This window comes from Phasianus colchicus, chromosome 5, assembly GCF_987193195.1.
Source record: "Phasianus colchicus chromosome 5, bPhaCol1.hap1.1, whole genome shotgun sequence".
Classification (NCBI taxonomy): Eukaryota; Metazoa; Chordata; class Aves; order Galliformes; family Phasianidae; genus Phasianus; species Phasianus colchicus.
In genome coordinates, this window is record NC_143440.1 from 54,086,191 (window position 1) to 54,101,770 (window position 15,580).

At 42.2% G+C, this 15,580-nt stretch overlaps 1 protein-coding gene across 6 annotated transcripts in view; it reads right to left on the reverse strand.

Moving 5' to 3' along the window:
* PPP1R36 (protein phosphatase 1 regulatory subunit 36) overlaps positions 1-15,580 on the reverse strand; it is a 35,980-nt gene that overhangs the window by 1,827 nt on the left and 18,573 nt on the right. The window contains exons 13-14 of one of the 6 annotated variants that reach the window (XR_016467088.1): positions 9,714-9,909; positions 9,095-9,631 (exon numbers count right to left, since the gene is read on the reverse strand). The exons of 1 other annotated variant lie outside the window; for it this stretch is intronic. Coding sequence is in view for 3 of the 5 variants with exons in the window: in XM_031605576.2 (XP_031461436.2) it covers positions 15,387-15,558 (172 nt within the window). In the remaining 2 variants the exon portion in view is untranslated. Of the gene's footprint in view, positions 1-9,091; positions 9,910-9,958; positions 15,559-15,580 lie in introns of those variants that run through there. 4 more of the 6 variants (XR_016467089.1, XM_090141774.1, XM_031605576.2 and 1 more) reach the window with 4 other exon arrangements.

The following is a 15,580-nucleotide window of genomic DNA, read 5'->3' on the forward strand; positions in this document are numbered from 1 at the left end:
GGGTAGCAAGTGAAAAAATGTTTAAAAACAGCCCAAACATTTCATCTGATCATACTTAGTTCTTATGCTCTAACGAGTGGTGAATAATTAATTGCCCCCTTCTCACCTTCTTCATGTCGGTCAGGATTTTATACTTATTTTTGACAGCTTCTCTGTATCAGGAGAATTTCACAAGAGCAATTCTTTCTCCAGACAAGGACAGTGCTAACCAGCCACAGCCTGAAAAATATCTTTGTGGGGATACCGCTCAATTATAATTTTTCAGACATACAATGATAAAATGATAAAAATCAGTTCAGGGCAGCCATTTAAGAGGAAACCCTTTTAAGGAAAGAATTGATTATATTCTGCACTGCATAACTGAAGGCTGTTATCATCTTGGGTTGCAAGTACAGGATATTATTCCTGTGAAAAGTATGACTCCACTTGATGGCAGCTCTTGCATTCTGCAACTTGCTTGTTCAAATGTTCATGAAGTCATCATTCATCAAGGAGCTTCCTCTGTATCTAGAAATTGAACTGAAATCCCTGCCTTTAATTGCCATTTTTTGTGTGTGTGCACAATGGGTGCATATTTTGGTGCAAATACATTTTCTACAGAGACTGAAAGCAAGGCTTTCACTCGATGTTATCCCCATGAAAGGGAAAGAAATTGGGACATTACACCAACTGGATTTGCACATTCAAGTGCAAGAGCAAGTCACATGTCTTACCGATAATTTCCATTTTTTCCAAATTTGAAATTACAAGCCACAAGATCAGAACTAGAGAGTGGAAAACTGTAGAAGCACATCAAAAAATAAAGATTAATTTCCTTTAGTTATGAAAAATAAATTTGGAAAAGTAGTTACACAGAAGTGGACTGTTTGCTTAGCATTAAGATGAATTCAATGCTGTTAAAAATGCAGTTTAAAAACTATGCCTGTTAAGTGCCCAAGGTAGTGATGATCCTTTATAAATGATAGCTAGTAAGTCATAAATAGGATTATAAGAAAAAACAGCCTGTTAAACAGGGGTCAGCTAGCTACATTAGAGCTGATGTTAAAAATCCTGCTGTCACCAGATGATATTAGTAGTCCATACTCTATTGATATTTCATAGGTAGAAGTCTGCTGCAATCTAAATGGCAGTGCTGGCAACAAAGAAGAACATGCCAGTCAATTGATATTTAAGACCACAAAACATCTGTGTTTTACAACAATGTTTATGTATGGTAATGTCACAACTCCTTTGGCCATCAGGGATCCCCTACACAGGAAACTTGCAGAGAGAGAGGCCAGGTTGGATGGCAGCCTGGTCTAGTATTACATGGGGAGGTTGGTGGCCCTGCCTGTGGCAGGGGGTTGAAGATTCATGATCCCTGAGGTCCCTTCCTGGGCCATTCTGTGATTCTGTGAGAGTGTTGCTACAGTCATACACGGCCTCTGCTGTTGCCAGGGTGAACTCAGGGCAAAGAACCCAACATCCACTTCCCAACAGCCCGGTGGCATCAGGAAAAGGCATGAGGTAGCAAGCGGCTAGAATAAATGCTAGGTGGCCCATGAATCAGGGCATTTCTCTCCTGTTTGGTCACAAAAAACAACCAAGAATTCTCCTTTCAGTGAGCTACATGTCATTGCCTGCTTTTCTGAGGGCATTACCTCAGATATGCCAGAGTTAACCCAGTACCAAAGAAACCCTCGGTCAGTACTTCAGGGTCGCTGCCCACTGTCTGAAGCTATGAGTGGGCTAAATAAAAACAACACTAGTCTTTAAAGAAGCCATGCATAATCCTTCCCTGTCTCTGGAGAATTTTCAAGAATTTGGCAGATTTCCCAGTTTGAATAGCTGAATAAATGAGATGACCTCACATTTTTTTTTTCAAAGGGCAGCATGAAAAATGTTTGGGCTAAATCAGACTATTTCATACCAATCGTTTGAGTCAGTCCCAAAATAAATAAATAAATAAAATCGTTTTTTTTTTTTTTTTAATGTGAAGTTATCAAAAGGGAATATTTACAAAAAAAAAAAAAAAACACACACAAAAAAACCTGCCACAGTTTTCAAAGTGAAGCATTTATCATTATTTTTTGTCTCAGTGCATCAATTGTCATTTGATTTAAAAAAAAATAGATTGCGAGAAAAATTCTGTTGCATTGCAAGCCAGATATTTTCATTCTCACTCTCCCCCAAAGGTAGGAAATCTCTTTTGCACCTCCATAATCAAAAGAAGATCCTTCCCTAAGCAGGAAATCTTGCCACTTCTTCAGAAAATTGCCCATGGCACCAATGCAAATGGGGAACACCATAACCGCAGCTGTGTCGATCTCTGCTCTACTTAAAGGACTGGGGTCATCTCTCTCTTCTGTATTTTATAGCATATTCTGTTTGATGAGCATTGGAAGCTCTCAGACTGGGTAGGAGACAAGTATGGGAATCAGCACCACTACGGAAGGAATCACTGGTTCATGTCTAAGCTCTCTGTTTCCAGGTACTACCAATTCAGACTACCAACTGTTGACAGTTTTGAGCTCTTCTTTCCAATCTCATCAGAAAAAGTCTGGGGTTTCTTTTTGGTAAATTAAAATTGAGAATCTGGTAGAACAATGCCAGCAAGATCTGGAGCCTTTGGCTTGCCCTTCCATCGTGTGTGTTTCCATCAGTCAGCTCACACCGAGATTATAAAAAACCTGACCTTGGAGTTTACAGTCTGGAGCCCAAATTGAACAGACCCGTCAGCAGATGATGTATTCCGCTAAACAATGAGGTCTTCAGTCCCTTTTTGAACCACTCTTTTTTACATGAATTATATTTGCCCCATATTGCTGAGAATTACACAAAACCATTATTTTTTAAACAAGTAAAGTAGACAACAATGTTAGCAATAATGTGTGTTGTTAGTAAAGCTTGCTTATTAATAACAGCATGAGAAGCATTTCAGAGTGCCTTTTGCATGTTCAATCCCATACCCGTTTGCACGAAGCATTCCAGAAAATGTTAACTTTAATTAGTATATGATTTCCTTTGGAATGGAAAATTCCATACATTTTTCACCCATGATGTGTAGAACCTCTACTGAAAGGAGTTTCATATATAATGTGAGTAGAAAGGATGTCCAAAATAGAATTAAATTATAGTGCTGGCATTTCTACCATATCCTGTCTTCCCCTTCATAGTCTATCCCATGCTCAACGGCAACAGTAGAACTTTCTTCCTAATAAAGCTTTAGATCTACTTCCACGACTTCTCACCCGTGCTACAGAAATACTATCCAGATGACCAAAGATTTTGTAATCAAACAAGCTGCAACAAACATCCAACTGAAGCAGCAATTAATCAGGCACGGGGCAAAAACAAACAATTTTTGTGTCATATAAAATTATGAAGAGCCTTTCCCAATATATACTGTGACTAATAATCATCAGCCCACAGAGCAACGACACTTTAGCCACTCCTCCTATGGTCACCTTTCATTTGCAACACCATGTCTGCCCAAAAGAGAATGAGAAATAGCAGTTTTAAAGTGAGATATTATCAGCTTTCCCAGACAGAACCAGGTTGGGAAAGACCAGAAAGAAAAAGAATTCCTCTAATAGTTTAAGGAATAAATGAGCAAGTAATAAACATTCTAATTTAATAGGTACATGCATCCTACACATTTTTTTTCTGAATAATAAAACTGAAAGGTTGTTGTGGTATCTTGTTTTTGTTTGTCTGTTTGTTTCTTTTCCAAAGAGTAAATCCCACAATTAGAGTAAATCCCACAATTAACTTAGGAGAACAGCAAAAATAAATAAATGAATGAGCAATATCCTCACAAAGAGTTTGAGTTGGGAATCACAACACAAATGAAAGGCCCTTCTTCCTGACTGCCCTCCTGAGCCATGATCCATGGGATGACGGCCTCTGCCCTGTGAGGTCTCAGAGGGAAAGCCAGGCTCGGGAGATACCACATAGCTCCATGCAATTCCACAGAGTAGCTGGTTTATAAGTTTCAGCCTGATGTTTGCCACAGGACCACGATCCATCAAAGCTTCCACCATCCACAATCCTGCTGCTTTGGTTCTTCACTAGCACCTAATCCCACCTAGCTGACACTTCCTTTAGGTTTTGTGTTATCCCTGTTCTAGAAAAGGTTCCTGAGAGATCCAAATGGCAAAAACTAGCCAGTTCTGAAGTCTAGGAGACCATTACAGCACTTCTCACCGTATTAGCAGATGTAGCATCCTCTAACTGTGGAGTCTTGGGCAAATTTCATCAGAATAGGAAACCTAATGTAAACAAATTGCTACTTCTGTGTTCTTCCAGCCCAGCGGGCCAGAACAAGTAAATATCTACTACCTCAGCATTCCAGCAACTATTAGAAAAACCCACAGAGGTTTCAATCATGCTTACTAATTAAAAGTAGGGAAGGGAGCTTCAAGTATTTTGCTAATCAAGAGGTGGTAAAAGAATATGACCTTCCTCAGAGGCAAGGTCTGGCATGACAACCAATGTTTTCCATGACACACACTAGAAAGCACAGAAACTCAATCAGCAAAAAGATTTCCTTGCTTTAAGATTCAATACTTCAACAAATAATGACTCACTGATATGTAATTCAGATATTCCTACACTAAAACTAGACTATAAGTCATATCTATAAAATTGTTGCCCCATAAGCTGTCCATGATAGCTTTTTCCCAAAACTGAACTAGAGAATGTCTGGTATGTTTGAACTGATGTAAGAAGTCTGGATTCTATATTCACAGTTCAGATTCAGTAGATAAACGTTAGGTGAATGTGCTTGTCTCAGTGTTGATTTCAATAATTAAGGACAATTCAGCAATGAAAAGAACTTTGCTGGTTAATTAGCTGAAGAAGCCAAACCTCATCAGAAGTATATGCTTCCATCACTTTAGTAAAGAGAATGGATGGTTTTGTCAGACATCATCTGAATACAGTGATAAGTTCATGTCAGAAATCATTATATATAAAAGAAAAGTCAATAGTATGTGCAAGGACAAGCATAGGAGAGATCCATAATGGATGCTCTAATGCTTAAGACAAGGGTATGGAAGTCAGAAAACTGCTTGTAATTGCAGGTTTGTACACAGACTTTCCTTATGGCCTCAGGCTACCTGACATATATAGCCCAAGTTCTCTAGCTATGGAAGGGAGATACGAATACGCGAAGTCCCTTATACTTTAGTTGGCACTCCTAGATTGTTACACAGAGACACAGACCAAGAGATAGATTTCTTTGACCAGGAAGGAATGAAAGGATAAGGTAGAAGAATCCATTCAAAGATGAATGTGACCTGGTACAAGAAGCAAGCAAAACATGGATTTCATAGAATCGTATCACAGAATCATAGATAGGGTTGGAAGGGACTTTAAAGATCACCCAGTTTCAACCTGCCTGCCATGGGCAGGGACACCTCCCACCAGATCAGGCTGCCCAAACCCCTCACAGCTTGTTCTTGACCACCTCCAGGGATGGGGCATCCACAACTTCTCTGGACAACCTGTTTCAGTGCCCAACCACCCTCTCATACTGAAGAAGTTCTTTCTTGTATCTAATCTAAGTCTACTATCCTTTAATTTAAAGCCATAACCTTTTATCTTATCACTATACTTACTAACAGAATCCCTCTCCAGCTTTTCCTGCAGGCCCCCATTAGGCACTGGAAGGTCACAATGAAGTCCCCCTGGAGCCATCACTTCTCCAGTCTGAACAGCCCCTGTTCTCTCAGCCTGTCTTCCCAGTAGAGGTGCTCCAGCCCTCTGACTTGCTCCAATAGGTCCACATCTTTCTTATACTGGAGGCCCCAGAGCTAAGCAGCTGAAGTTTGTCAAGGGCAGAGCCCTGTCACTGCCCTCACCCTGCTGGTCACATTACTTTTCATGCAGCCCAGGACACTGCTGTCTTTCTGGGCTGCAAGCACACACTGGGCTGCAAGCTCAACACACATGTTGAGCTTCTCATCAACAAACACCTCCAAGACCTTCTCCTCAGGACTGCTCTCAATCCATTCTCCACCCATCCTGTGGATTGCTGTGACTTAGATGCAGGACCTTGCACTTGGCCTTGCTGAACTTCATGAGGTTCACATGGTCACACTCTCAAGCCTGTCAAAGCCCTCTGGATGGCAGCCCTTTCCCTTCCCTGCAGCATCATGCAGCTTGGTGTCATTGGCAATCTTCCTTACAGTGCACTCAATTCCCCAGCAAGCTTGGAAACTGAAGGAAAGGCTTCAGCCAGGCAGATGGGGCGGTGGTGAGCAGGGGGGACAGGGATAATAAGCTCCATTTGTGCTATAAGGGTTTGCAAAAACAGATACACTGGCAAAACCACTAAGGACATCACTAAAGCCAAACTTGGTTTTTCTCACCTCAAATCAGCGCTACATTGATTTGCACCTATGAAACAGCTGGCTCAGAAACCAGAATAGCTCATTAGTCAAGAGCATATCCCAAGGCTTGAATCATTTTTAGTAAAGGAAAAGGGCTCAGTGTCAGTGAGTTTGACAGGGGACACAGGAAAGGCTAACTGACCTTTACAGAGAATGCCAGCACAGGGAACCAAGGCTTAATCCTCAAAAAGCTCTGAGCTATCGCTCGTGTCAGTGCCAGGAAACTTGTGTCCCTCTGAACAGGCAGACACCAACAGAGCATGCAGGTCCAGATGCTATGTGTGCCTTGGTTATTGCATAATGTTATCAAATAGGATTTTACTTTTTTTTACATGCCCTGGGAAAAAAAAAAAAAAAAGAAAGAAAAAAAAAGCTTATATTTTTCACAGGTGTCATGGAATTGACTAGATCAATCTATGCCCATGCCAGGGGGGCAGTAGGCCCCTGCCCTTCCCCCTCCAGCCCCACAAAATGGGAAGGGAAAAGGAAAAGGGATAGGGAGATGGGAGCTGGGCTCAAGGAAGGAAAAACAACAGCGGCAACGATCTATGGAGGAAAACTTGTTTTACTAATTGTGATATCGGAATGCAAGATAACACAATATAATACAATCTAATTGAAATTGAGACTAATAAATCAAATAAGATAGGAGAGAGAGAGTTCTTGAGACCCAGTCAAACCTGAAAAGCTTGGAATGGCTAGGAAAGCACCCTCCAGCACCCACTGCCAGGCAGGAAGAGACCGCTCCACCTGGAAGGGCCAGATCCCATGACTTCCATAACCTATAGGGGAATAGGTACCTGGAATTGCAGCATTAACACTTTAACTCCCAGTGCACGACATAATGTTACAATGCAGAATACTGAACACCAAAAAACATAAAACCATGACAACAGGACAGCTCATTCCTTTCATGTAAATATTAACAAATGAACTAATGTTGAATCTGCTATCCTCCTGTATCACCTCTTTCCTGAAGAGAGTAAAACAACAGCTGGGTTGTTTGCTGAAAGCAGTTACTTTCCCTTTTGCCAAACTAGAACACCATCACTGGAGCACAAATTGGGTAAGTTGAGGAACTGCTAAGCATGGGGTACCTCAGGAAGTAACAATACAAAGCACAGCACTAACCTTTACCTTGTAAGGATGAGGAGCTCTTGACATTCACAGACCTCCAAGTTTCCTCTAAACCAACTTGATTCGTTGTAAACAATTTTAATTGTCTTGGCAAAACCACTAAGCCTTTATTGGAATGCCTTTGCCTCTTGGCTTCTGAGTTCTGTTTTCCTCTTTCCTTTTCTTTTCCAAGAGTTCCTGACTTCTCTGACACACTGCCAACATCGCTGGACAGCCGGCCACCGAGGGGGAACAGCTTCTGCTTTCTGCTCACTGCTACAAATGCCACTGCATTAAGAATTATGGCCATTACAGAGGGTGCTATGGTTGCGTGAGTATAAATAGGCACAGCGCTAGTAAAAGACGCTCAAGGATAAATAGAATAGGTGCTGGATTTTGAAAGACCAAAATAACTCCATGCTGTGCACTGAGAGTACCTTCTGCTGCTGTGTACCTGTTGTCACAGCCTTGTCTTTCCCTGAATGGCAAAAAACATGCACAACTTCAAAGCCATGGAGCTCCTTTCTGTCCCTGTGAGGCTGAGAAGGTGGGACCTGACAGTAAGTACACTGTAGATAACAGGATACCAGCACCTGTATGGGTTCCTCTTCTCCCTTCCCTGCAGCCACAGAGGCTCAGCAGCTCCCATTCTTGGGAGTTTCAGCTGGGTGCTGTGCTCCAGAGGAGATATGAACTTCAGAGGAGGTTCAGGTTGGATATTTGGAAAAATTTATTCTCAGAAAGAGTGGCAAAGCATCAGAACAAGGGAGGGGGTGGAGTCCCCGTCCCTGGAGGTGTTGAAAAAGTCAAGGAGATGTGGCACTGAGGGATATGGTAAGTGGGCACGGTGGGATGAGTTGATAGTTGGAGAAGATGATTTTAGAAGTCTTTTCCAATCTTAATGACTCTGTGATTTTATGGTCGGTGCAAATGAACTAAAACATACAAAAGGCTGATCTCACTGAGTAGCAGGAGCATAGCAGAAAGATACAAGCTGAAGCAAGTTGGGTGTTTTGCCTGAATGTACCTCACTGAAGTCCATAGTGCTTGGGAAGTGAGGGGACAGAAGGATGATACAGGTCCAAAACACCCACATTTTGTTGCAGTAAGTGCACTGAGAGCCAGGAGTTTGTTCTGCAGACTAGGCCAATTAAATGCCAATTTAATCCTGGATTAATGGGTACTGAAAGAGTCACAATCCTGCCATGTGACTCCATTGATATTAATTCATCAGGGACAGGCTTGGCTTGGATGATACCTTGGACCAGAATGTGTAATCACAGAAGAATATTCTGTCAAAACATAATACACAGACATGTTTCTGGTCTTCAGTAGAACTGACACAGGCTTCCATCCAGAATTCATTTCAAAGATAAAGCAATATTTTTGTATTAATAATGGAGTTTGTAAATGCCCTTAACACTTGAATTCAGTTCTTATTCACCACAAAATTATTATTTCACTGCTTTGTTGTTTTCTTTGCTTATTCTGTTTTAAATTAGAATATCATGTAGAAATCCAAAATTCAGAGCAAATCTGGCTATTTGTTCTCCTGCAGTAACTCTTGCTCTACTGAGCACAGTGTTGTTTACTTCAAAGGGAATATGTCAGTGATCTTTGCTAAATATATATGTATATCAAGAGACAATTCTTATCCTGTGATAACACATAATATTTAAGATCATTTAAGCAATAAGAGATTCTTGATATTTACACTGAGTTCCTGGATGTTTTACCCAGCTTCTCTGCTTTCCTAGCAAACTTCTGCATGATGCTGCATATCAGTTGTCCTTTCCCTAAAAAAAACATCCCCTCTTGAGTGGTACTTCAGTCACAGCCTGACCATGGACCATGGGGAGAAGGACTACAACTTAAAAAAGAATCACACAATCATTAAGGTTGAAAAAGACCACTAAGATCATCCAGTCCAACCAAATACAGTTCTAGTCACAGCAAGCACAAATTAACACAGGAATCAAACCCTGTTTGGAAATCAACTCTTAGAATTGCACCAAAGCCTATTACTTTAATGCAGATATGCTCTCAGCAAGTTTTCTCACATTTCCATGGTCACACAACTTCTGCTGAAAGATTGAGGTTGGGACTTCCATCAGCCAGTAATTCAGATGCAACATCAAGGACTGTTCAAAGAAATGACAGAAAATGTCAATTTAATTACTGCTGTGCACAAACAACTCACCCTGTTTAAAGCGTAGTTCTTACTGCAGAGTTAAGCTTTGTTCTTTTAGGACTTTATTCCCCAAGATTTCACCATCCACGAGAGAGACTCCAGGACATTGTGGCTCCTCCTGGCCAGCCACCAAAGGTTAGAGTGCCTCACTTGCAGAGATGCAGGCCTGGAAAAACTGCTTCCAACCAGTAGTCTGCAGAGGATTCAATAGCCCAAAAGGCAGCCCTTCTGAAATAGTGTCAAAATAAAGAATGACAAAAGGTCCAAAACACTGATTAAACCTAAATTACTCTAAATTAAACCTGAAATACTTACAGTAGCTTTCCTGTGGGAGTGAACCTGCTGAACCAGCAGCTGTGTAACACCACCTGAAGCAGGAGCTGCTCAGGGACAAAGCAAAAGCATTGCAAGAAACTGAGGCCTTCGTAGGGTTCCAGTGTGCACTGGAGGTGTGCCCAGGTCTGGTAGCAAGAGCTGTGAAGATGCAGCAGTGTGTGTGCCAGCCCACCCCAGCAACAGAGTATTTGCCCCGGGAGCTTATAGACAGCATGTCTGCTGGTGACTAACCCCCTGGCAAGACCTTCCCTGCACTCTGTGCTGCTATTGTAAGTGCTGCCAGCTGGGTAAAACAAGAACACATCAGCTCCCAGCTGCCACAGTTGCTCAAACGGACGTCAGCACTAACTCAGAGCTCAGGCTACCCAGGGATCTTGGACAGAGAGCTGTTAGGGACTCGTAAGGACTTCAAAGAGTGTGACACCAATACCTTGAGCACTGGGAGGATCTGGACTACCTATTAGAATACATACAGCACACCTGCAGGGTGACAGATTAGAATGGAGCAGCAGAGAGCACTGCTTAAGTGCTACTAATCCTCCTGGCCCATGGTCCTTCCTATTGGCTGCATTCCCTGTACCACCACTGTTACCTTCTCCTCTATACTTCCATGGCCTATGGGCCCATTCAAGGGCTGCGTGGCATTTGGGCCATGTTACCTTCAGTGTTGCACATTTTAAGGCATATGCATCTCATTTCCAGGGGGCTTTTCAGATTATATTCAGACATCTACTAAGAATCATAGAAAAAAATAGGTTGGAAATGACTTCTGCTGGGCTCTCATACAATCTCCTGCTCAATGAATAAGCAGGTTTCTCAATGTCTGATTTAGCCGAGTTTTGAATTCATCTAAGGGTAGAAATTGAACACATTTTCTAGGCAACTTGCTCCACTGCTTGAGAACTCTCACTATAAAGAATTTTCTTCCTTATGTCAATCTGAACTGCCTCCCATTTGGTCCCATGGATCTGTATACGTTCATTTTATGTAAGTCACTGCAGCATAATCATCTTCTACTGCAGGTAGTATCTTTATCTTCCAAACTCTGCCTCTTGACACAGATAGCCAGGAACAGACTATAACAGTAAAGACTGAGGCAAACAAAATGCTGAGAACCTCTGAATTTTCCATGTTGTTCATCCAGCTCACCTGCCCTGTTCAGCAGCAGATCCACATCTTGGTTTCCCTATCACTTCTAACACACCCCTAGAAACCCTTCCTATTGTTTTTCACATTGTTACCAGCAGCACATTGTCCTGACCCACTCAGGAAACGTGAATTGCTTGTGCCCTACTGTTTCCTGCCCAGCAGATGTCACGTTGGTTAATATCTCCTGTAAATGTCAAGACTTGAAACACTGACACTTATTTCATATTTCTGCAGGCTTCATCTGTTTTGTCTTTCTGACTAGGTGATCTGTAGCAAGTGCCTACCACAGTGTTACCTGTACTTTGCCTTTCCTTTGATCCTGTCTTATAAGCTTCTGACCAGCCCATCACACAGTGCACAGAACTCCATGCATCTGAGCTGCTCCTCTTCGTACAGAGCACAACCACCTCTTACATCTCGCCCTCCTCTTTCCTAAAAAGCATAAATCACAGCACTTCAGGGGTGAGAGCTCTTGCAGCTTCTGAGTACAAAGGACAAAGTATAGGTCAATCCCTTGCCTATCCAGGTCTGCAATACCACATCTCCAGGTCCAATCAATATAGAGATCTGGGCACTGTCTTAAGATGACCTACTATAAACACCTAAATTAGATGTTGAACCTCCTTCTCTTGATGATTACACTGAAAAAATGCTAATGGCAGCCTTTGGGCAAGTCTTCAATCCACAGTACCTATACAGCACAGTAAAAACATGTCATGCATACTATGCCAGGTTCAGCAGAAGGAATAACTATCCTTTATAACATAGTAAAGACAGATGAACAATGGAAGCCCTCTCCTAGAGATCTAGCTTCCACAGCAAGACTGCAAATTCAGGAACTGCTGTACTTGCCGAGACACCATCATAGCTGCTGTGCTTGTGTTGGCTTGGTACAGGAGGGGGAAAAGTAAGGAGCATCACAGAGGGAACTCTTTTGAAGCCAGACGTTGTTGGGACCAGCAGTCTCAAGAATGTGTGTACAGAAACAATTTGAGATTGTTTCTACTGTATTCAAAGAAAAGGAAAAATGACTATTTATTGTTTTGTAAATAATGACACCAAGAAATACATTGCATTAATATTATTATATCTCTTCCAGATAGAAGGGCTGTAACAGATGACAGGATAATTACAGCCTGTTCTTTCAAGCTTTCTCACATGAAGATGAGCCAGAGTAAGAATATCTCCACATTCTGCGAATTGCAGTTTGTTTTATTTTTGCTGCAAACTGTAAAAATCTCACCACAAACATTCTGATATAGCCTGAGCCACAAGAACCGTATCTGGTACATGGTTTGCTTGCAAGATGAAGGTTTTAGTCCCATCCAGTGCAGGAACACATGCCACCACTGTTTGGAAGCCTTGCTTAAGAAAATCCAGACTGACAACTTCCTCTCATAGTGCAAATCATTGCCTGGTTCAGTTTCCAGTCTCACCGCCGCACTCTTTCCCCCAGCACACCTGGAGGTGAAAAGGCATCACAAGCATCACGCCCATCTGCTGGTGAGGACCAACCAAGGTGACGGTGTCAGCAATCTGTACAAATTGTACTTCTCCTGGGCTGGCTGGTTGGTAGGTGCAGCTTGGCTTTGGCAGGGAGATGAGCAGCAGAACAAACAGGAGCAATGAGAAGCATCTTCAGAGCTCTGTCAAGGATTCCTGAATCTTTTGTTTAATTGAGAGGGCAAAGGAGATGGACCCCAGGCAGAGGAGGGACACGGGCAGGATCATGAAACACGATGGTGCCTTTCACCACTGCAGCATCTTTTAAGTCCCCACTTGGCTGGGAGCAACAAAAAGCCATATTACCAAAGGCATATGGAGGCATTATTCTCCTATGCAGCAAATTTAACTGCATGAATACATGTATGAATCCAAGTAAAAATGGACAAAACCTGTTAGCAGCTGATGAAGTGCTGCTTTTGGCCTATCTTTCTTGCAGAGGAAAACGAGAAGGCTCAGATTGCTTTTCCCTGTATATCAGACACCAGCCTCTAACAGAACAAGATGAACCAACAGGACCACAAAGAATTTGCAAGAGCTCCAGGACCTGCCATGTGGGCTCGGATTGCTGAGCCCTGCAGCACTGCTGCTGGGAGTGCTGCCTTCATGAGTTACTGCCCTGAACTCCCCCAGAACACAAGTAGAATGGATGAAGTCTATACTGCTTCTTTCCATACCCCAACTACACAAAATGGTCATTCCACATCTCGGTGGATCTCCCTGCTGCAATGCCACCTCTCTCCCAAGCACAAAGCCTGAAGCCTCTCAGGGCAGGGTTTCCTTCATTAATCATCAGGCAGACTTTTTTTTTTTTTTTCTTCTGTTTCTTTTTCCATCTCTGAGCTGCAAAGTTTCCTGCCAACTTTCTTCTTGGTGTGAATTTCTACAACAGAGCAAAATAACTTCTGAAAATAGACACGTACACTCGAAAGCCTGACACACCCTATATGGAGCCTGTGAGTGGCAGAACCATAATCCAAAGCCAGTCAAGACACTAGGCTATGCTAGCAGCATTTGATTAAAGTTCTGAGCAAGTCAGCCCTAAGAGAAGAAAGTAAATGGGAATTCAATAAATGCGGTTGCACAGAACCCCCGGCTCTTTTCATCACTCGGAGGCATTTGAATTTGTATTGTTTATGGTAATCCTAGGTTGGGCAAGTTGTTCTGATACAGCTGGCATGCTCAGAGTCCCTTTAAAAAAAGAAATTCATGGAAATGGCCAACCTGCCGTGACTTCCTGATAATGAAACTGCATGCAAAGCCCATGGGAATAAAAGCAAGTAGTTGCATGATACACTTCTGAGCTCTGCCTGTCATTAACAAGGGTGGGTTTTGCAGAGTGAAATTCTCCTGGGCCAAATAACAGGAGACCGATAAATAAAGCTTGTCAACTGCCCTTTCTGACTCACTCTCTCCTGCTGGAAGGATGACTCACTGTCATGTGTGCAAGGCTGCCAGGCCTTGCTTACATGCTTAAACAGGTATGGGGTGTCTGTGTTAGACATCCGTTGCCTCAGAAAAAGCAGAGCTCAGCCCTGAGAAGGTAACCCTGGAAAGGACTCTGCTGACTAAAGGACCTGAATTTCAAAGTATTTCTCAATCCTTTCTAGAAAGTTCAAGGCTGTTGTTAGAAGGCCCAAAGCCATCACTGAGGACTTGGCTTACTATCACAGTGTCTTAAAAGCAGAACTCACTAGAACCGTCGGGTTTTACTCAGAGCGTGCCATACAGCATGATACAGATGCAGACAAAGATAACTGAGACCAAGCCAAGGCCTCCTAAAACAGAAACTGAAAGATTTCTCCCAACACCATGAGAAGGAAGCTATGAAATAGTCTCCCTTAGCTCCAGGTATTGGCCAACATCTTGCTGCATCATTCAGTAGAGAAACCATGTTGCTGCAGGGCAGTGATAGCACAATTGCCTCTTGCATGTCCAGCCAGGTATGTAGCATCCAGGAGTAGCTTATGCCACTGGGAGAGACAGCTGCACATGCTTTGCCCAACCAGACTCCCAGGAAACCTGCAACCAAAGCACCATTTTTATGATCATAAGAGCACTAACCTGTCTGCCCAATATGAACGCAAATGTAAAACTTGGAAAAGTTAATTCTGAGTAAACTTCACATCATGTATATGAAGACTCCTCTTTGCTATACTCTTTTCACAGTGAGTCATAAATTAGGCTACCAAATTAGGCTACAAAATATTAGAACTAAATGAGAGGTGATGGAAATTAAAAAAGGAGTAAACAATATATCAAAGATTCAAGAGTAAGTTCCTCTAAAAGGACAGTTTAAGGAACTTTTAGGCCATAGTAAGTCATGTTTCCTGGTTACTTTGCTAATCCTTTAAAAAAAGAAGGCTGACATTAAAATCAATAATCATATTCATCTGCAGGTGTCAAAGCACTTCCCAAAATAAGTCAGTAAAATAATTTCTCAGAAATGGTGAGAAGAAGGCGTTAAGATAAAAGAGGAATAGCGACAGAACCAGGAATTACAGTCCAGGTCTTCAGTCAGCCATACATATGCTTGTGTACTACACTACCCCACCTCTGATAAATGATTTTGGCTTTTTAAGCTGCAATTTCAAAATTATTTACTTAGCAACATTAAACCATGTCACTCAACTTCTGCTAGTTGTTCTGGTTACGATCACCTTCTGCTGTTGCTCTTGAGAATACAGCACTGTCTCTACTAAGCCTTTCTGGGGGCTTCACAGAGCTGATAAACTCAGATCTTTTGTCAGGACAAAGGAATGACTCCTTAGATTTCCTTGTTCTTCTCTTTGTTCTTGGTCTTGGTCTTGTTCTTCCTCTTCCTTTGTCCCATCAGACTGGAGCAAAAAGGAATTTAACTCACTACAGTGAGCTCCAATGATGCCCACCCTGTTAGAAAACATGGTGTTAA